This window comes from Talpa occidentalis, unplaced genomic scaffold (assembly GCF_014898055.3).
Source record: "Talpa occidentalis isolate TD23 unplaced genomic scaffold, MPIMG_talOcc4v2.1 talOcc4.16, whole genome shotgun sequence".
In the NCBI taxonomy this organism is placed as follows: Eukaryota; Metazoa; Chordata; class Mammalia; order Eulipotyphla; family Talpidae; genus Talpa; species Talpa occidentalis.
In genome coordinates this window covers 10,057,715-10,078,714 of record NW_023601653.1, presented here as the reverse complement: position 1 = coordinate 10,078,714, position 21,000 = coordinate 10,057,715, and the positions used below count along the sequence as shown (strand labels likewise).

The 21,000-nt window shown below is 38.2% G+C and overlaps 1 protein-coding gene across 1 annotated transcript in view; it reads right to left on the bottom strand.

Annotated features, from left to right (window-relative positions):
• LOC119248198 (bile acid receptor-like) overlaps window positions 1–20,805 on the bottom strand; it is a 22,294-nt gene extending 1,489 nt beyond the window's left edge. The window contains exons 1-8 of the mRNA XM_037515176.1: window positions 20,736–20,805; window positions 20,297–20,482; window positions 18,594–18,785; window positions 16,578–16,711; window positions 14,625–14,723; window positions 14,203–14,302; window positions 10,929–11,075; window positions 1,904–2,017 (exon numbers count right to left, since the gene is read on the bottom strand). Coding sequence (XP_037371073.1) covers window positions 1,904–2,017; window positions 10,929–11,075; window positions 14,203–14,302; window positions 14,625–14,723; window positions 16,578–16,711; window positions 18,594–18,785; window positions 20,297–20,482; window positions 20,736–20,805 — 1,042 coding nt within the window. The remainder of the gene's footprint in view (window positions 1–1,903; window positions 2,018–10,928; window positions 11,076–14,202; window positions 14,303–14,624; window positions 14,724–16,577; window positions 16,712–18,593; window positions 18,786–20,296; window positions 20,483–20,735) is intronic.
• Between the last annotated feature and the right edge of the window lie 195 nt (window positions 20,806–21,000).

The following is a 21,000-nucleotide window of genomic DNA, read 5'->3' as shown; positions in this document are numbered from 1 at the left end:
ATTGCATTAGGAAAAACAAACATGCCAGGACCAAGGACAACATTGTTAATGCTGGTCCTGGTTTCCTTCAGGTGGTAAAGGGAGGCGGAGATTGGAGAAATGGAGAGTGGTTTAATTTATGGACACCTTAGAAGGGCAGCTGTTTAACTTCAATGCAGGGATGCCCATCCAGAGGACTGGGCCATAAATTTAAAGATGCAACAAATGAGGAAAGAGAAAGCTGTTAGATAAGGAATGTGAAGATCCCCACTCAGTAGCAAATTAAGAGAGACAGCCGAGAACTAACCAATCACAGAGAGACTGGTGAAGTTTTAGAATAATGAGGGAAAAAAGGTATATATTCCCTGAGACACAATTCCACTTTGGCTTCCTTGCCCCTCCCAGGCCTGGTTCCCTGGCCTGGGAGTCCCACTTTATTTCTGTTCTTTTTCGCCTCAATAAACTTTTTCTTTTTCTAAACAAACTGCCTCTTCTCGCTTGCTTGCCTGAGCGTCTGCGAAGTTCCTGCTGCGGCTTCGTGAGACACCAACCCTGGGGGGTCTAGTGGCTGGGGCTCAGTGCTGCCCTGCAGCCTGGGATCCGTTCCTGGCTGGGAGACTAGACCTGACAATTCCGGTATCAATGGTATCCCTTACTTCCAAGTAATTAAAGTAATCTAAAAATGTTGACAAATTTTATATACACAGGTATTCATTTCAACATTGTTTAAAACAAACAAAAATGGGGAGATCCTGAATATCCAAATATATGGCAAAAATTAAGTAAATGATTGTGTATCATTACAATTAACTATCAGGCACATATTGTATTCTCTGTTATAAAATACATAATTGCATGCAGGTTGCTATTCAAATATCAACAATTGCTTCAAAAAGTCTTCCCTGACTGTAACAGGGTGGTCTCAGGAAAAGGGAAGTTTCCAGTTTCCCTGCCACACCCAAGGAAGGGTGGAGCTGAGCAGGGAGAAGCTGGAGAGGACTCAGAGAAGGTAGCAGGATGGAGAGTCAGAAGGAGACCTGGAGGAGGCACTTGGGTCAGAGAGACATGTGCAGAAGCTGCCCTTGCTTCTCAGTCTTGGACTGGTTGAAAGAGATGTAGGTGAGAGACCCATGTGGAGGTTAACAGTGGCAGCTTTTATCTTGATTTTCATTTTGCTCTTTTCCTCCCAGACTTGTTTGGCTGTTTCTGGACCCTTTTCCATGGGTTCCTGCTGGAATGTGCCTGAGACTGTGGAAGGCTTGAAGGCCTCAGTGACCTTGCTTTGGGCCAAGCCTGTTTGGCTGGGTATTTACCCATGTCAGGATGGGTAAATTGGGGTGCTTGATTTGGAAACTTTATTCTTCCTCTTTTCTCTGTTGCACACTAATTGTATTAAAGTTCCTGTCCACTAACGGTCTTACAGGTTTTTGTCTTCATGTGGCAGAAGGCAGAGCAGAACGGTTTGGCTGGGTTGCCCCCCACCCTGCCCTGTAATGTGACCACTAATTAAAATACCATCTTCTGCCATTTTCTTTCCAACATCTGCATCTTTATAAGTTCTCTAATACTTACCACCTCCTTTTGTTTTTTCATTTATTGTCTTTCTCACCCTCCTAGAATGTAAGCACCATGTAGTTGAAACCTGCCTGTTTCTTTACTGTCATAACCTCAATATGTAGAACCATGTTTAGCACATAGTTGGTGTTCAGAATAAATTTATTAAATGAGTAAGTGTAAGATTTAGGGGGAAAGCTGAGAGAAACTACATTGAAATGTGAACAATGGTTCAATGTGAGTGGTGGGATCATAGGCCATTTTACCTTTATTTTTGTGTTTTTCCAATTTTTCTTTCATAAATAAGATTACTATTATATTGTGGGAATAGGTGGGTAGGAATGGGATAAAAATGTAACATTGAAATTACCTGGAGAGAAGATGACAATTGCTGTAAGCAAAGCATACTCTTCTTGAGTCATTTTTAGTTCTCCAACACTTTTATAAAAACTAAACATAGGTGTTATATATTCATCAGAGATACCTATGGAAGAATGTTGAAATATTGCAGAGGATTAATAAAATTTTTCAATGTCTGAAAAGTATAAAACCACAAATACATTACATATATACACATTGATATTTATTCACATAAACACATATTCAAATATTCCTCATAACATGTCCCAGTCATAGGTAGGGCATTGTAAAGAAGGTCAATGAACAAAATCCTCAAAATATAGCCATTTCAATGATTTGTGTGTCTTTGATTTTGTTTCAGTCACCACTGTCTGACAATAAATAATGTTCCTGAATTGTCAAAAGAATCTTTGAACTTCATGGAGTTTAATCTTAAAGATTACTTTCTAGAATGAAGTTATAGATAGATCTTAACCAACCAACAGAAATCATTATTATTCAGTCAAGAAGTATAAATAACTCCATTAATAAATTGGCTAGGATTCTTATTAAAGAGTTGCAACCTGGGCCTCCCCTGGTGGCGCAGCGGTTGAGCATTGGGCTGTGAAGCTGCTGCAGCCTCTGCAGTGCCGGTTCGATCCCTGGCCACCGGGTGAGGGTCCCACATGGCACGCAGACCTCTCCTGCTGCCCGCTGCTCCCCTCAGCAGTGTACTTTGGTCAATCTGTTATAGGACAGAGAGAGGGGCAGCCCAGACCCCCACAAACCTGCCTATTCTAAATGGGTTCTGCCATCTGCCGCATCAACACAAAACATATGACACTTTAATGGGAAGGAACTTTAATAAAAACTAGAAAACAATACAGGTAAGGCAAAGAGTCTAGTTTCTAAATGAAGCACCCAAAGTTACCCATCCCCTCGTGGGTAAAACTCCATCCATATGGGGTCGGCCCAGAGCAAGGCCCCAAAGCCTGCCACAAGTCTAAAACATCTTCCAGTGGGGACCCACAGAAAAGGGTCACAAACAACCAGACAAGCCCGGAAGGAAAAGAGCAAAATCAACATCAAGATAAAAGCTGCCATTGTCACCTCCCCACGGGTCTCACCCACATCTGTGTCACCTAGTCCACGACCAAAAGACAAGCGCAGTTTCTTCACGTGTCTCTAGGCTCCATGTGCCTCCTCCAGGTCTCCTTGCTCCATCCTGCTTCCTTCCTTAGTCTCTTCTGCAGCTTCTCCTCTTCCTGCTCAGCTCCACCCTCCCTTGGGTGGGGCAGGGAACCTCCCCCTTTCCTGGGGACCACCCTGTTACACTTCTGCCTGCTCTGTTCCCCGCTCTAGCTCTGAGCTCTGGTGAATTCTCTCACCCTCCCACGCTTCTGACTGTACCCAGTGCTTGTAAAAATAAATAAATAAATCTTAAAAAAAAAAAGATTAAAAAAAAAATAAAAAATAAATAAAGAGTTGCAACCTTTCTCTCAAGTTCCAAGCCTATACATTGCATACTTACATTGGTACTTAGCTATTCTCATCAAACTCAATATGTGCAATATCATGTGCATGTAAAGAACTCAACTCCCCATTTTCCTCTAAATCTACCCTTTGTCTGGTGTTTCCATTCTCAGTGAATTATATCCTTGGCCACCGAGTTGACCCCACCTGACAGCTGAGATCCAGTCCTCCATCTAACTTAAGCGTTGACTACTGTTGATTCAACCTGCTACGTCACAGTTGGCATTCCCATTCCTCTCCACTGCACCCGGCATTGACTCAGTTTAAGGCCCTCTTTTCCTCTGGATTATGGCAATTGCCCCCCTTTTTTTATTTTTTTTAAGATTTATTTATTTATTTATACAAGCACTGGGGTACAGTCAGAAGCGCGGGAGAGTGAGAGAATTCACCAGAGCCAGAGCGGGGAACAGAACAGGCAGACTGACGAAGTACACTGCTAAGGGGAGCAGCAGGCGTGGCAGGAGAGGTCTGCGTGCCATGTGGGCCCCTCGCCAGCGGCCGGGGATCAAACCAGTGCTGCAGAGGCTGCGGGCAGCTTCACAGCCCAGCGCTCAACCACTGCACCACCAGGGGAGGCCCGGCAATTGCCTCTTCACTGGTCGTGGTGTTCAGTTTGTTCCCCTTCAGCCCACCTGAGAATAATCTTTCTAAAATTCAAAGTTTCTTGGTTCTTGCAAACCTTTAAAAACTCTCTATAACTTTTGGTATAATTTTTCTTCCTTTTATACAGAAAACTCTGGAACCTGACCTGCCTTCCCTACCTCCTGCCATTTACCCACATGATAATAAGTTCACATATATTAAGTACTTTTTTATGAATTAAGCACTGTTCCAAGTAATTCTTATATTATCATTCATTTAATTTAACCCCCCCCCCAAAAGATGCACAGAGGTTTTAAAAATGTACAAAAACATAGAGCTGGTGAGACATGCAACGAGGCTTCAAACCAAAGCTGGCAGATTCCAGAGAACTAAGCTGTGTGGTCTTTTTATCACACAGCCTTTACTTCGGCCATATTCAGTCACTTGAAGTTTCCTAAACAATTCACACTGCCTACATTTTGTACATGTTCTGTCTACTTAGAATACCCTCCTTCTCCTTTATCTAGCTTACTCCTCTTTGCAATTTAAAATTTCTTTGTGTCACTTCCTCCACTCACTCGACAAATATCAGTTTGGTGCCTGTTCTGCACGTGGCTCTATTCCAGAAGAGCTCTGACTGGGGAATTGTGGAGGCAGGAGGGGAAAAATAGAAGACTGTGATGTGATTTATGAATGAAAAGAAGAGGATGAGTTTCCCAGGACTGGTAAATAGAACAGACTGATCTCTTCCATCCTAAATCAGACCTAGAGCCTTCGAGCTTTGTCCTAACTAATCCAGACTAAAATTGGATTCCAGATGCTAAGAGCTTAATAGTCATCTAATATTACACTTCACAAAATCTGAACGTCTGAATCCTCACTTATAGAAGTATCTGACACTCTTCCCCAGCTGGTTACTTATGCATGTTGTAAAGGCCAACAGTGAACATAGAGAAAGTGTAGAAAACACAGCAGAAGGAGAGTTAAATTTTTTTCCGACAGGATACATCAAATACAAATTTGCTCTTGGAGTCAATAATCACCATTGACCACACCAGCATGAGCAAAGGGGTGTCTCAGTGTATCAATACATGAACAAGCAATTTCTAACCTAGGAAATGTAATGCAAACATCACCCTAGAGAGACAGTCTTTGCCTGTTTTCCTGCTTCCCCCTTTCTGGAGACGTGCTTAAGGTTTGCTTCATGTTTGCGCTTAAGCCCAAATAGCTGATTTTTGGTCACAAGGGGGGGCTATTTTCTAACTTAACCACACAGACTGCCAAGGAAATGTTCAGTTGTGAAAAAAAAAGTCTCTTCTCTTCCCTTTCTTATTTGTTTTTCTAAAAAAAAAGGGGGGGGATTATCACTGATAAATTAATTGTTCAGTAATGAGAAATTTCTTTGAGAGAATAACCATGTGATTAGAATTAATGCTATAATTTCAAGTTTTAATTTTAAATGTAAATGTCTTTTATTACCTGATTAACTTTCTAGTTTTAAACTGGGGACAAAAACAAAGCACAGATTTGCTTATGTGCACATTATATACAAGTGCGCATATTATACAAGACATACTTCCCAGCACTTTAAATACCGTAATATGATTTATTAAAAGAGGCAATCAGACTGAGAATCTTGTTTGCTATTTGGTCAGAACCACTAAATTTGACTTTTTTTTAGAAATGACACTGGTGCATAGCAAAGAAGTTGAGGTACAAGGCATGTAAGGTACACGGTATATAAGGTGATGTTTGCCTTGGGTTTTCCTTTCAAACTAAGGTCTCTACTTTCTGGTAGTTTTCTTGTAAACTAATGACTCCAATTCTTCTTGGATCCTGAAGCCCATTCAGGTGGTTGTCTATTTGACCAATGGAAGAGGTCATCACTTTTTCCCTTTGGTTATTGTTGTATCCAGAAATGACAGCTAGAACTGCAGTGGCCATCAGGTAACCATGAGGAGAGCCAGCCTGAGGGTAAAGCTGATACACCAAGGACAGTCAAGCAGAAAGACAGAAAAAGACCTGATATTTCTGATGGTAGGTTGGGTGTCTGACTTAACTGGATTTTTCATTTGACTCAGTACATTTCCTTACTTTATTTTTTTTAAAGATTTATTTATTCATATATACAAGAACCCGGATACAGGTCAGATGTGCAGGAGGGTGAGAGGACTCACCAGAGACAGAGTGGGGAACAAAACAGGCAGACTGATGAAATACACTGCTGAGGGGAGCAGCGGTTGAGGCAGGAGAGGTCTGCTGTGCCATGTGGGTTTCTTGCTCGCCGGCCGGGATCGAACCCGTGCTGAAGAGGCTGCGGACAGCTCACAATGCTGGGCTCAACCGCCTGTGCCACCAGGGGAGGCCCACATTTCTTTATTTTTTAATTCTATGTTGAGCTGGATTTTCTGATACCATCAAACAAGAACATCCTTACTGACAGTTCCCCTAACAAGTGAGATATATTTTCATGTCTTCCTGCTTTTGTGCTGAAATATAAGCAGGATCCTTAATAGGCTAGCACACCACCCATGTTTCAAGACCAAGTTTGAAAATGAAAATGAGAGGGGTTAAGAATTGTAAACTTGAGGGCATCCCCAGTGGCAAAGGTGGTTGAGCACCGCACCCTGAAGCTGTCCGCAGCCTCTGCAGTGCAGGTTCGATTCCCGGCCGGCCAGGGAGAATCCCACATGGTGCGGCAGACCTCTCCTACCTCACCCACTGCTCTCCTCAGCAGTGTATTTCAGTCAGTCTGCCTGTTCTGCTCCCAGCTCTGTCTCTGGTGAATCTTCTCACCCTCCCACGGCCTGTACCCCAGCTCTTGTATAAATAAAAAAAATCTTAAAAAAAAAAAGAATTGTAAACTTGAACTTAAACACTTACTTTTCTTCTATTTTCTCATGTATTTGTTTATATTCACAACCTTTCAACTTCATTAGAAAATACACAGTTAGGGCCTCCCCTAGTGGTGCAGCAGTTGCGCGCTGGGCTGCAAAGCTGCCCGCAGCCTCTGCAGCGCCTGTTAGATCCCCGGCCATGAGGCGAGGGTCCCACATGGCACACAGACCTCTCCTGCCACGCCTGCTGCTTCCCTCAGCAGTGTATTTCATCAGTCTGCCTGTTCTGTTCCCCACTCTTGCTCTGGTGAATTCTCTCACCCTCCCGCGCTTCTGACTGTACCCAGTGCTTATATAAATAAATAAATCTTAAAAAAAAAAAGAAAATATACTGATAATTCTTAATAACTGTTCATTCTGTGCAAGTTGTCAAGGTTAAAAGCAGTGAAGTCAGATGTATATTTAAAGAGCAGAAAAATAAGCAGAGTATATACTACATACAGTATACTTTACTATGTTATTGCAAACTAGCTAATAAGAATCTCTGACCCCATTGTCTCTATTACATACTTAAAAGCAATGACAAATTGCTAGCTCCTGCTAATACTTTATCCCTGAAGCAAAGGGCAGCAAATATGTTTTATTTTTTTATTTTTTTTTTAAAGATTTATTTGTTTATTTATTCATACAAGCACTGGGTACAGTCAGAAGCATGGGAGGGTGAGAGAATCCACCAGAGCCAGAGCGGGGAGCAGAGCAGGCAGAAGGACCGAAGTACACTGCTGAGGGGAGCAGCGGGCGGCAGGAGAGGTCTGCGTGCCATGTGGGACCCTCCTCTCGTGGCCGGGGAGCAGCCGGGGATAGAACCAGCGCTGCAGAGGCTGCGGGCAGCTTCGCAACCCAGCACTCAACCGCTGCGCCACCAGGGAGGCCCAGCAAATATGTTTTAATGGGTCTTTAGATCCCTGCCAGCCAAAAGGTGGGCAACTAGACCTTGGCGAGTGCCAAGTGTAACATAAGAGTGCTGGACTTTGAGTTAGAACATTTGTGTTATCTCCTGGCAATCTGCTGATTAGCAGTATGACCTTGAGCAGGTCATTTAGCCTCTCTGAGTCCCATTTCTCCATCTATAAAATAGGAGCAAAGCATCCACTGATAGGGGTCACTGGGAACACTACTAACAAGACAATGTATGTAAAATCAAGCGATGCAAATTCAAAAGATACAAATGTCATCTTCACGCACATGCACTGAATTGAGTATTTCATTTATTTGTCTTGCGCTAAAAAAAGGTAAAAAAAAATACATAAAGTTTAGAAATTAAAAAAAATAAGTTCCTCTGGTCTGTGAAAGGTTATTGCTAATTTCCTTAATGTTAAACATAAACTCACCCAGCAACGCTATTTCAGTCCTATCATAACTGTCATGGTGTCATATGATTATTTCTATTTTATTAAAAATTCCAGCTCAAAAACCTAGTTGAAATAGAACATCAGGAGTTTTTTTAAATGATGCACAAGAATTATGTAGAAAAGCTCAACCATAAGTTTATCAGATAAATGTTCTAAAGCCTCAATTAACATAAATAAACACGATAACTCCCATTAAGTCAATGTACCTCAGGAGACAGTATCTTTGTGTAATTGGAATTTAATAATAGGAAACAAAAGAGTATGAATTTGAAGAACAGAAAAGAAATACATTCTTTAAAGAGTCCTGTAGGCATAAACAGGATATCTTGAGACATTATTTTATTCTGGAATTAAATGTACAATTGAAATAAGAATATGTTACATTTGCATAAGAATGAAAAGTTATTCTGAAAGGTCATCTTGCAAGATCAGGTTTTATGGTGGTGTGTGGAAGAGGCAATGTTCTGAAAATCCATTGGGAGAAAGAAATTCATAAATATTAATAAATGGAACCATCATTACAAAATACTAAGCAGCATGTCAGTTTGGGTGGTTTTCATTGTCACAATATGTGGTTGATGTTTGGGCAAGTATCTTATTTTGAACTAGAGGCATGCATATTTATTTATACAGATCATATTCTGGAAAACTTGAACTTCTCTGAAACTTGCAGAATCACAAATTCTGAAATTTACCCAGCAAAATTACTTATTTTTAACCAAAAAGGACTTCACCATTTCTCACCTAGTTATTGCACTGATCTTGTCACTGACCTCCCTGCTTATTGTATCAATTCTTATGGCTATAAAGCTCTTTCTACAGCATTACTGTGGTTCCTGTCACATCTGCACAGAGTTTTAGAAAGGCTCCACATTTTATGAGAATTAAATTAAACCACTTTTGTGGCAGTCAATGCTTTCAATAAACTAGCACTTACTACTTCTTCAGATTTATAAGTATTGTTTTATGGCAATATCAACTTACCTGTAAATCCTGTACCTGGCTATTCTCTCATTCCTCTTTCCACTGGCAATTTCTATACTAATATAATATAATGGGTATATGTCCCAGAATCTCTTTCTCAGCTATTCATGGCTTGAAAAGTTCCTAACCATCCTTCCTGATTCAATTGTCTACTTTGCAATCTTTTCTGACTCACCAAGTAGCCTTATACATGACTGCAGGCACTCCTTTATCTCTGATTTCATTATGCACATACCTTCCCAATAGTCCTTATTACATTGCACACTGATTGTATCTCTCCCCCACTAGATTATAAATTCTTAGATGATAGACTGTATAGTTTCATCTCCCCACCCTCAATAACTATACAGTGCCTGGCACAAAACAAGTATTTAATATATATTTGTTGAACAGAAAGAGCTGCTATAAAGTGTGATGAGGAAGTTAAGTTCTCAATGAAATGTGAGTAGCAGTTGTGTGTGCCACTTCTGAGTCATTTCCTTACGGGGAGGGTGTGCTGTTCTTTGCCCTATTTGCCCCTCCCAACAGCTTGGCATGTGGGTATGATTGTGCACCATTCTGGACCAAAGTCAACACTGAATGATTGGATGGGCAACAAGACAGAGGGGCACTTCTGCCCTATCACCATTTCCTTATGTTCAGTCTACCCCAAGATTGAAATAAGATTCTGCCTTGTTTAAGTTTCCTTTAATTTAATCTCTGTTATAGCAGTCAGTCTTCAACTTAATTTATACCTGACACTCTATTGTGATTTTTTATATATCTATTTCCCTTAGAAGATGAAATCCTTGAGATGAAATCCTTTAATATAAAGCTGTGACTTTATATTACTTATCCCTATGTCTCCAGTGAATCTTGTTCATATCAGTACTCAATAAAAGTTTGTTGGAAAATAATGAGAGAACGTATAAATAAATAAAAATCCCATGGAAATTGGCTTGCATTGTTATTGGTCAGTTGCCACATTGCCAGAGTCAATTGAAAATGACAGGATTCTAAACAGAATCTCAGCTCATGAAGGAAGAGGAGAAAGACCAATGAGCTACCAATCTGAGAAATCTGGGGAGCTATTCGGAGATGGTAGTGTAGAATGCTGGTTAAGACATATGACTCTTGAAGTGAGACTTCCTTTCTGTCTCTGAAAAAGTTATTTAGCTACTATGTGTCCTAGTTTCCTCGCCTGTAAAATTGGAATAATAGTACTTATTTCTTAGGATTTTTGCAAGAATTTGGTGAAATCATATGTGTATTTAGAAGTGTCTGAAACCTAATAAATGATGTATAAATACTGCGGCTATTATTTTTTCTTATCTTGCTTGGAAAGAGAAGGATAATAGTTTGACATATTGTCATTCACATCTGAAGGTTTTGAATAAATGATTCTTTTTCTGGACTGAATAATCTCAGATATTTTATTCTATTTTTCTTATCAGACTAATCTTCCAGTCTTAAAAATTGTTTCGGTGGACCTTCATCTTAGAGAAGTAAAAATAGTATTTTTGGTGTTTTGCTGTGATAACAGTTTTTTTAATCAACCCTTTAAAATCTCATCTATTCAGCACCTATTTTCTTAAGGTCATTCTCCATGCTAGTCACAATGGTGATATAATGTTGCATGAATTAGGTAAGAGGCATGCCTTTATGTGGCATGCAAATTCTTACTTGTAGAAACAAACTCTTTGTACCATTAACCACTTTTACCACTTACCACTTTTTCTAATTCTTTCTTCCAATAGGTCAGCATGGCCAGCTGGAAGTTTCTTATTGAAAATCTCAGCTGAACGAAGGAACATAGCTTCAACTGCAGACCCTTTCAGCAAAGCAATCTGATCTTCATGGTCCAATGTTTGAAATCCTGAATTAAGATGATAATGAAATCATTAACAAGAAGTTGTGAATGTTAAAAAAAAAGAAGTTGTGAATGTTGTATAACAATATTTCATCACCTCCATCAGCCCCCCCACTTATAAAACATTTCCATAAAGTTATTTTATAATTGTTTTATGATTGGGTGGTCCTGTAACATGATTAATATTTATTATATTCCCCCTTAATAGAAATTGGCTTTTATCTTCATTGAGGAGGATTTGCTGAACAAGAGGTAAAAGAGGTCAAGTCCATACCACATGTAGATACATGTGTATATGTGTGTATGCATGTACATGTATGTATATGGATGTGTGTATATACATACATGTATATACATGTGTGTACAGAGAAAGGCTCATTCTGATGAAGCAACCCTCAAAAATAAGAGGCAAGCAGATACTCATTGAGAGATCATTTTAGTCACAGCTGGTGTTAGAGGTAAATTCTGCAGAAAAGCATTCACAAATCAGAAAAATCTTTATATGTATCCAGAGATTTAAAGGAATATTTGACTTATGAGTCTAATCAATCTAGGTAATGGGTAGTATTTCCTCCACCCAAAAAAAGCCAATCAAGGTCATGTTGAGATATCTTCTCTGTGTTCAACACTACACTATGCAGGGTAGAGAGAATCATAGAATCAATGACCTAAAGAAATACATCGCTGCCTGGAAAATTCAAAGTTCTTTCCAGACTTATGTGCTATAGTCTCCAGAAGCTGCTCTGACCTCATTTCCTCTTCCTCTTTCACCTTATTCATTGTGCTCTACCCCAGGGCCCCTGGCTCTGCTGTGAACACACAAGCCTGCTTTAACATCAGGAGTAAATGTTCTTCCCAGTTATCCCCATGCCTCACTACCTCACTGTATGTGGGTCTTTGTTTCAAGGTGACTCTACCTAAAATAGTACTCTCCAGTACTCATTAGTCCCTATGGTTTTATTTCTATTCACACAACTTACCTCTACTGATATATTATAGATTTATTTGCATAGTTGTTAGGTGTCTGATACCTCTATTAGAGTGTAAACTTCTTGGAGGCAGAGACTTTGACTATTTTGTTGACCTTTATATCTCTCATGCCTAGTACATATATGATACCCCAAATTATTTGTTGAATAACTAAATGACAATGATAATGAATGACTAAATAACAAGCTCAGTGCACAGGTATATAAACAGCCAACACAAATAAACTAATGTCATCAGGGTCTCAATGGCTTGGGATATGATTAAATAGTGACGGCAGTTTAGAGAAGAGAGTAATGCTAAGATTAAACATCACTATTTCATAAAATATAAGACTCCTTTGAGGGCAGGAGCCTTGCCAAATTTCTAGCACCCTGGACAGTGCCTGGTACAGGTTATGATCAATTGTACAATGAAATGACTCAACTAGGCCCTTCAGAAAATACCCTGTCATTATTGGTATTCATTACTATCATTGCTATTTGTAATAATTTTATTATTTTTACAATTATTGTTGAATTAATTTTTTCCTTCTCAAGGGCTTTTTTTGTCTTTTATTTCTTTCTATATCTTTTTCCTTCTGCTTTACTAATTGAATATTGTTGTGCTCTCATTCTCCCTAAGTTGGGCACTGAGAATGAAGAGGTGTTACCACTGCTTTAAGATAAGCTAAGAAGATAGCTTATAAGTAAGATTTTCTTTTCCATTACTTCTTGGTTCAAGACCAAATAACCTTTAAAGTAAAAAAAAAAAAAAAAACTTATAAACAATCAAAAATACCATATTTCCCTTTTCTGGTCCACTACTAGTTTTCACTCTCATATAATCTTGTTTCTGATCAAACTGCCTTAAGATTACTTAGCATATACCAAAATAACTTCCTTTTTCATTATAAATAAAGAAATGAGAGACTATTAATAGTTCAATGATAATGAGGACTTTCTCCCCATACCTTATGAGTTTTATGTAGGTCTATGTCTATCCATGGTACAGTAACACAGCAAAGTGATGGCAAAAAAAAAGGCAAATTAGCATAACAAGTTAAAATCCTATGTCAGAAGTTACTTTCTGTAATTTAATGTTAGTGTTACATCACTATTTATATTTACAGACCTGGCGATTCTAATATCCTGATATATATTTAAAACACCAAAACAACTTAAACCTATTGAATAAGATCATATTAATAATATGGCTGAAAGAATTTGGGGCTGGTAAATAGGAATCTCACATTCTACTTTCTATCTTGGTACTGTCAGAATAACTGGATAAGAATACTTCTACCTCATCTACACTTACTCTTGCTCATCAAGTTCTATCAATTTTTTAATCTCTGCTTTTTCATCTCTCTCCCACTACTAATGTTTTATTTCAAGCCCTCCTGTCTGCACTGGTGCAGTAGTACACCAACTCATGTTTTTTGCCTCAACTCCCTTCCTATTCAAATCCATCTTATAAAACAGTCATATCTCTATAGTATATATCTTACTGCTTCTCTCTTAACAAAAAAGCCACCAAGAGCTCTTTATCATAAAGGGTAAGAATTCCATCCCTCAATTAAACTTTTATCGGTGTGGTACCAACACACCTTATGTCTAATCAAGGAACCCACCATATACATTGGCCACAATGAGTTTTCTCTTCCAGCTCTAATAACCTTATTCTTATTCACGTCTTGTTACATTTCACAAGGAGATTGCTCAACTTGGAATGCTCCTTCTTTTACATACACATGGAAAACTCCTTTTTTCTTTTAGACCCAACTCAAACATGATTCTGAAGTCTCCCTGTCTTTCTTAGATATAATGAGCAATTAATTTCTATATATAAAGTAGTCTTTAATCACTCTCTTTGGAGGTAATACCTAGGTGCTAAGTATAGATTAGATTATCAATAAATGTTTATTCAATGAGTAAATGGATGAATGTCAACTTTACAAAGTTTCAATTTTTTAGTCTATCCATTTGGAAGAATTATTATAAAAGATTTGAAATATCTGGCTCTAGCATTTCATGTCTATGGTAGTTAGATATATTATTTTAAGTCAGATGTGAGGTGATTCCATCTTACAATGAACAGACTGTCTCTTTCAATGTTACAATAATATTGCACAGTGTAGTAAAGAAGTAACTACATACAAAAATACCTGGCAGTTTTTTTGTGAATTCTACAAGAATCTGTACATGACTGGTAGCCATTTCAGTTAAAATGAGAAAATTTTCTTCTGCACTGAATTCTTCTTTTAACTAAATTTTAAGAAAAAAACAAATGATTAATAAGTAAATAAGAGGGTAAACCAATATAAAATTGTTAAATTAAGGAACCAGATTTTGAACATAAAATTTAAACCCAGCTCCTATTTTTCAGATCTTTGGAAAGAATTATCAAGATAGCTATGAAACTTCTTACTCTTTAATTGTTTAGTGTACTTAAAGTTTAAATGTATAACTTAAATTCTCAACTCTAATCATTTCAAAGTAATATATTAATATATAAATTCCACCCCCAAGGTAGTAAAATCTCCAGAAATGATTAACTTCAAATCCATGTATTTTCAGATATACATACAATTTTATTTGTTATTTCTTGAGGCATCCTCTGTTTGCTATATGAATCCATAATATAATATAGAAGATTCTGTTGATCTGGGGTGAGTTCAGTTTTCTCCTACACTGACAAAAAATAAAAGGTATTAGGCAGAATAGGTATAAGGCATTTTTCCTAGATGTGCTTCAATCTGGAGAAAACCACTAGTAGGACTTGTTGAAAAATGTCCTGAATGTGGCAGAACCTATTAGCTCAGATATAACCTATATCTTTTTCTCTGGGTTCTTAGGCAAGTCATATCATATTTCACTAAGTTTGTTCCAAATCTCTATCTGAGAAAACAGGGATAACATTCCTTACATATATTTCCTAGAACAAACTTTAGTCTGAATATGAAACCTACTGAACTTTATTCATAGAGTTCTGTGAAAGTTCAACCTTCAATCATAACTTAGGAACAGTTTCCACGTGTAAAATGGAGGATCCATTTAAGAAAATCCATATAGAGCAGGTTCAAAAACTCTGGCCCAATGACCAAATCTACCTCTTAAAAAAATAATCCATTACAACAAAATAATTCTTGCCTATTTATGTAATGACTATGTTGCTTTCGCACTAAAATGTCAGATTTGAGTAGTGTGGTAGAGACTGTGCCGCCAGAACTTAAAATACCTGGCTCCTTAAGAAAAAAAAAATTGCCAATCCCTAAAGTAGAGTCATCAATATAGATAATTCAAACCCCAGATATCTCTTTCTCCATCACTAGTATCTCTTAAAGAGGGTGAATAATTGTCGGTTCTTCACTTCCTTATACCAAAGTGTTACTGAGGAGGCACTATGGCAAAACAATACTTTAAAAATTATTTTTTCTGAATACAAAATAATAAATTTGAAGAGCTAAATGTATACAAAGTTTTCTTTTTCAGCAGTATAATAAATGTTGAGAGGGACATGACTTGAATAATTATGGATTATTGGTTTTTCAACTAATGGTAAATTAAAATTACTCCAAATATTCTATGTATTATTATGATGCATTTAACTAATCATCCAAGATGCTACCAAGTAGTTCATGGATTTCTTCAGTGATTTATGATCTCAGTGGGAAAGACTTTTCTCTACTGGTCCACAACTTGTATATTACCCTTTGATAAAGATTATAAGTCTCTATTGAGTCCACATCCTTCCTTTTGGAGCCCCCTTCTCAACAATAGGGAATAAATGGTCATCAAAGCTTAGTTTGACAACCCATTTCCCAACAACAATGAATGGATAAGGAATTTGGATATATATCCACAATGAAATACTATTCAGTCATAAAAAGATGAAATTTTGCCATTTGAGCCCACATTGATGGACTTTGAAATAATGCTAAGTGAAATAAGTTGGAATGGAAAGGACAAATACCATATGATTTTATACTTTTGTGAAATATAAAGGTAAAAATAGCAAATAAAATTAAACAAATAAACCCTTAGACTCTGACAACACATGGTGGTTGCTAGAAGGGAAGGAGAGAGGAAAGAATGGATGGTGGGGGGCAAGTGGTTAGTGGTAAATGGTGACTGGACATTTGATGTTGGACATATTGTAATAAAAACAATTGCTAGAATGAGAAGCTGTACAACCAATACCTATATAGAATTAGAAACTAATGTTACCTCAATAAAAAGAGAAAAAGCTCAATTTGGAAAATCCATTTTAAACACCAAGCCATTTCCACTGGTAAACTCTTAGTAGTAAAACTAGAATGGAGCCAAGGAGTTAGAGAACCTTTACTTTTTTAACTGTGCTTGCTTGAATTTATTGCTTGAATTTTTAAACCAAAGTAAATATTCTTCCCGAGGAAGAAACTTATCTTTTGCACAATTGTAATGAAATTCTGCTTATGGCTATGGTCCTAATTTGAATGTCCCCCAGCCAGGTCAGTAACGTCAGCTGCTGGGCTTGGCAGGCACCATTGCATGTTATTACCCTGCATGACTTAGTTGTGGAGGTCACTTGTCTCAAGTCACGTCCTTCGCTGTCTTCATTAATGGTCTGATCTGCATGCTGCTTCACATTTTTTCTCAATCGTTTAGATTTACACTGAATTTCAGTTAACAAGCCTGAAAAAATAAACAGAGTGACTTCACCAAGCTCAGAAAGTACTGGTAGATGTGTGGTCACAAGATGGTTGATGTGTTGTCAGTGCCTGAATGCAATTTGGCAGACCAAAGTCTACACCTTCTAAACCTGTAAGACTTGGCCTTGAACCACTCTCTTTCTTCATTTGTAAAATGGAATTAGTATCAGTCTTAGATTAAATATTATCAGATCATTTTCTAAAATGAGATTTATATCAAGATTTTGCAATACCAAAGCATTGTACAAATACAAGATATTCAGTCAACAAAAAAAGTGAATGACACTACCTATTCCTGGTTGAGGGGATCTTGAAAGCTAGTCTTTTGAAACATAGTGTTAGTAGTATTTTTCACCTGTGATAACATAATTGTCACAAGAAGTAATACCCAATTTTACCTTAAACACATAAGTAAACATGGTGAGTGAAACATGGTAACATACTTTAGGGCAAAATTTTAAATCTGTTAATTTTCAGAATGATTATTCCTATGAATAAATCAGAAATTATTGAGAACATGGCTAAAAGTGAAAAGAACACAAGAGGAATTTGAAATTTTCTTTTGAATGATCATACAATAATCATCCTTCATTTATACTCAAACAGCTATTAAAATAATGTAGATCAGCCACATTCTCATTCAACTTCCTTACTCTCTTAATGTTAATGCAACTGAGTTCAAGGAATTTCTTTGTCCATACAATTTCTTTAATAGGATCCTAAGGAAGCGCTGCCTCTCTTTTGGGATGAGTTTGTGTTCATATATAATATTGGAGACTCTTGTAGATGGAGTCTTGAAAAAATGCCCTCAATGCTTGTTGGAACAAGTTCATATTTAAGTGATGAGCTACATGAGCTACCCAGTATGAGAGCGTTTCCACTGCTCGATTGGATTTCAGCAGCTCCCTGCTGTAGTTTCTTGTTTCATATATGCTAGGAGGAGATTGCAATCAGCCACTATAAAACTTTCATCTACCCAGATCTGGATTATTTTACACTGACCTGTTTTTCTCTCTCCTGCACACATACTATTTCTGAGTCTTTCCCAACTGCCTGTGTAGTTTGGAGATAGCAGAGCTGGAGTCACCTTCCAAGACTTTCATGTCTTTTATTTCTGAATGTCTCCATCCCCTGGCAACAGTTGTTTGTCTATGTGTGTTTTGAGGAGGAATAGGATATATGTCAGAATCTGAGTGGTCTGTAGTTTGCAGAATGAAGAATTAACATGTTCCATACTCTCATGCATTCCAAATTTCAATGAAGATTATGTTTCCTTGCAAAATCAACAGTTAATACAGTACCTCTTTATCAGATCCCAGGGCTAAATTGTATTAAAAGTCGGAGTAGTTAATTTCCTGTGTAAACCTATACAAATTGGTTCGACGCTGAACTGTGGGAAGAGAGAATCTTAATGAAAGGACTTGGTTTAAAACTCTATTTAGACAATTCTGAGGCAGTTATACTTTAGAAAGCATTCCAAATTTTTCCTGCAACTGTGAATTTTTATGCTAATTAAAGAACAAATAAGAAGGATAGTAAATTAAATTTAGAGGAAACCTTCAGACTGTTGTTATTGTGTTACTTTTTCAGACACACTATTAAAACTGTAGGTTCACGCCACTTCATGCATAAATCGCTGGAACAATGAGCAAAACACCATCAGTTCCCTCAGATGAATAAATGCTCTTTGGCTGGCAATTTGGACATTTTCAGGGGTTCATTACTCTTTTCAGGAGCTTCGGTAATTTAGTAAACCCCTTCTTAAATATAGGAAGCACCATTCTAATCAGATGAGTTACCTGACATCTGCCTTGAGAGATTTTTAGTGGAATTTAGTTGCGTGATGCAAATACCTGTATACATACATTCAGCCAACATTCCCATCTCTTTGCATTTCCTGAGCCGACACTCTTGGCACTTTCTGCGCATGTACATGTCCATCACACAGTTGCCCCCGTTTTTGCACTTGTACACAGCATTTTTGGTAATGCTTCTCCTGAAGAAACCTGTGGAACAAACGCAGGAAGGAGTAAAAAGTCTCCTCTGAACAGCTTCTACTCAAGGACACATTAGGATGGAGAGATGCTGCGCACCTCCTGGCCATCCTGGCTCAGCTGTCAGGCCATCTTTTGTAGATGCTGGGGACAGAGGTGCTTTCAACAGCCTGCATCATCCAGAAAGCTGCTGATTTTAATTTCTTATTCAAAAAGAAAGACACATTTGAGTTATGCAGTCTCTCTTAGGAAAGACCTTAGTATGTTCTTTAAGATATATTGCTTTTATTATCTCTTTGTTGGGGGATATTACCCCAGTGAGCTCCAGGTGTTGATGGTACAAAGGTAAAGAGGTCATTCCCACCCTCCTAGAGTTTACAGGTTGGTGGAAGGCAAAACCAGGCAGACCACCAAACCCGTCCCTGGGGTGGGACGGAGGAGAATGGTCAGGTCTAGATGAGGAGGTCAGACTCGGAAATGAGCTAAGTCCTGGAAAATGAGTTCCTGTTTACCAGGCAGGGAAGGAGAGGTCACATTCAAGGTTTCAATTCTGTTCTAACTGTGTCCAGCCTGGTGTAGTGATAAAAATGTCAACTTTGATTTAAAAGCAAACATCTCCCCTGAGAAGGTGTAACCCACAGTCAGCTACAGTTAAGCTGTTTAGGGGCAGCTGAGGATGTGACTGTTTCCCTTCTGCTTCTCCTTTTTCCTCCTTGCCACTATCCTTGCAGATATGGTTAAATGCCCTTTAATGCCAGGCAAAGAGCTGAGCCTTTACTATTCAGAAAGAAGTTACCAGGGGATTTGGGCAGAGGAGTGTAAGACCTAACTTGCATGTTGGGGAGACTCTTTGGGGCATATAAAGAATGGTGCAACAGGAAGACTGGAGGCAGAAGACTAGATGGGAGGGTGGTATAACAGTGAGAACATGAAGGAAGAAACAGGAACATTCAGGTTAGGGAACTAAGTCAATTTGAACACAGGAAGAAGTCAGAGTAAAGGTGTAAAAAGTCACAGACTTGCTCAAAATTTTGTCAAGTGGCATAAAGTTCAGTAGGAAGACCTTAACTTTCCCCTAAATGTTGACTGAAATCACATAATCTAAAATAAGATTGTGCTTCATATTAGTGTTGATAATGACATTGCAAATGCCAAAGCATGCATTTTAAAAGAAACCAAAGGCAAAAAATAATTTTTTTTCTTAGTACCAAATATTAAGCTCAGTGATCACTTACTTTGGCCTATTTGAGTCAATCTTTCCACTGATCTTCAGCCTCTCCCAGGAACATTCCCTTTAAATCATAGCCAGAGATGCTGATAGCGCAATAGTTAACAGAAATAAAACTCTTTATTCTAAGATGAGTCAGTCAAAGGAACAGAGAGCTAGGACAATTCTGCAGGTTTGTTTTTTTTTTTTTTACTCTGGTATTAGCTGAGAAAGAAATCATTATCATCTCAATAGCTGAATTAATTAGCTTTCACTCAGAGGTGGCAACACAATATTATCATTATATCACTTAAATATGGGTACATATACTGTATTTATACTTATGCAAATCTATCCACAACCATACCTCTGCCTCTATCTTGTGCATATTCAACAAGGCCCATATCAGAAAAGTCATTTGAAAATGAATGGAAAGGAAATTCACTGCGAAACACAGGCTCCCTGATAATAAAAGATGAGTGGAAAGTACTGGCATCTCCATCTGAGGAATCCCTAGCATTTAGGGGGCTTCCTGGAGGTGGCAGGTAAACAGCTACAGGAAGATAAGATAGATACCAAAGATGTTACACACTTAGACACTCTGCTCCCAACTCACGCACACACACACAGACATACACATGCACACATGCAGGCATGCACACTCACACAGGCACACCGAGCTCCAGTAGGTGACACTGAGCTACCAGCTACTTAGAAATCAGTAAAATGCTGGTTGACAGTTTGCTTTGAGGATCTTTGCGTGTTTTTTTTTTTTTTAACTGAGCTGAGCGGCTTTTAATCTTTACATCCAATAAGACCTAAACGAGACAGTTTTTCGGTCAGTTTCAGCACACTGTAGAATAAGGACTCTCCCATCTACTTATTAGATCTTGTTTAGTATCAGGCACTGTTTTAACCACTTTGCATATGGAGATTCACTTAATGTTCCTAACAATCCTTTGTTGTACACTGTCTTCCTTTAGCAGATAAGGAAACTGATCCAACAAAGAGATTAAGGTGCAAAGTTAAGGAGCGTGCTCACTTTTGAGCCTTGGCCATCTTGATCCCCGG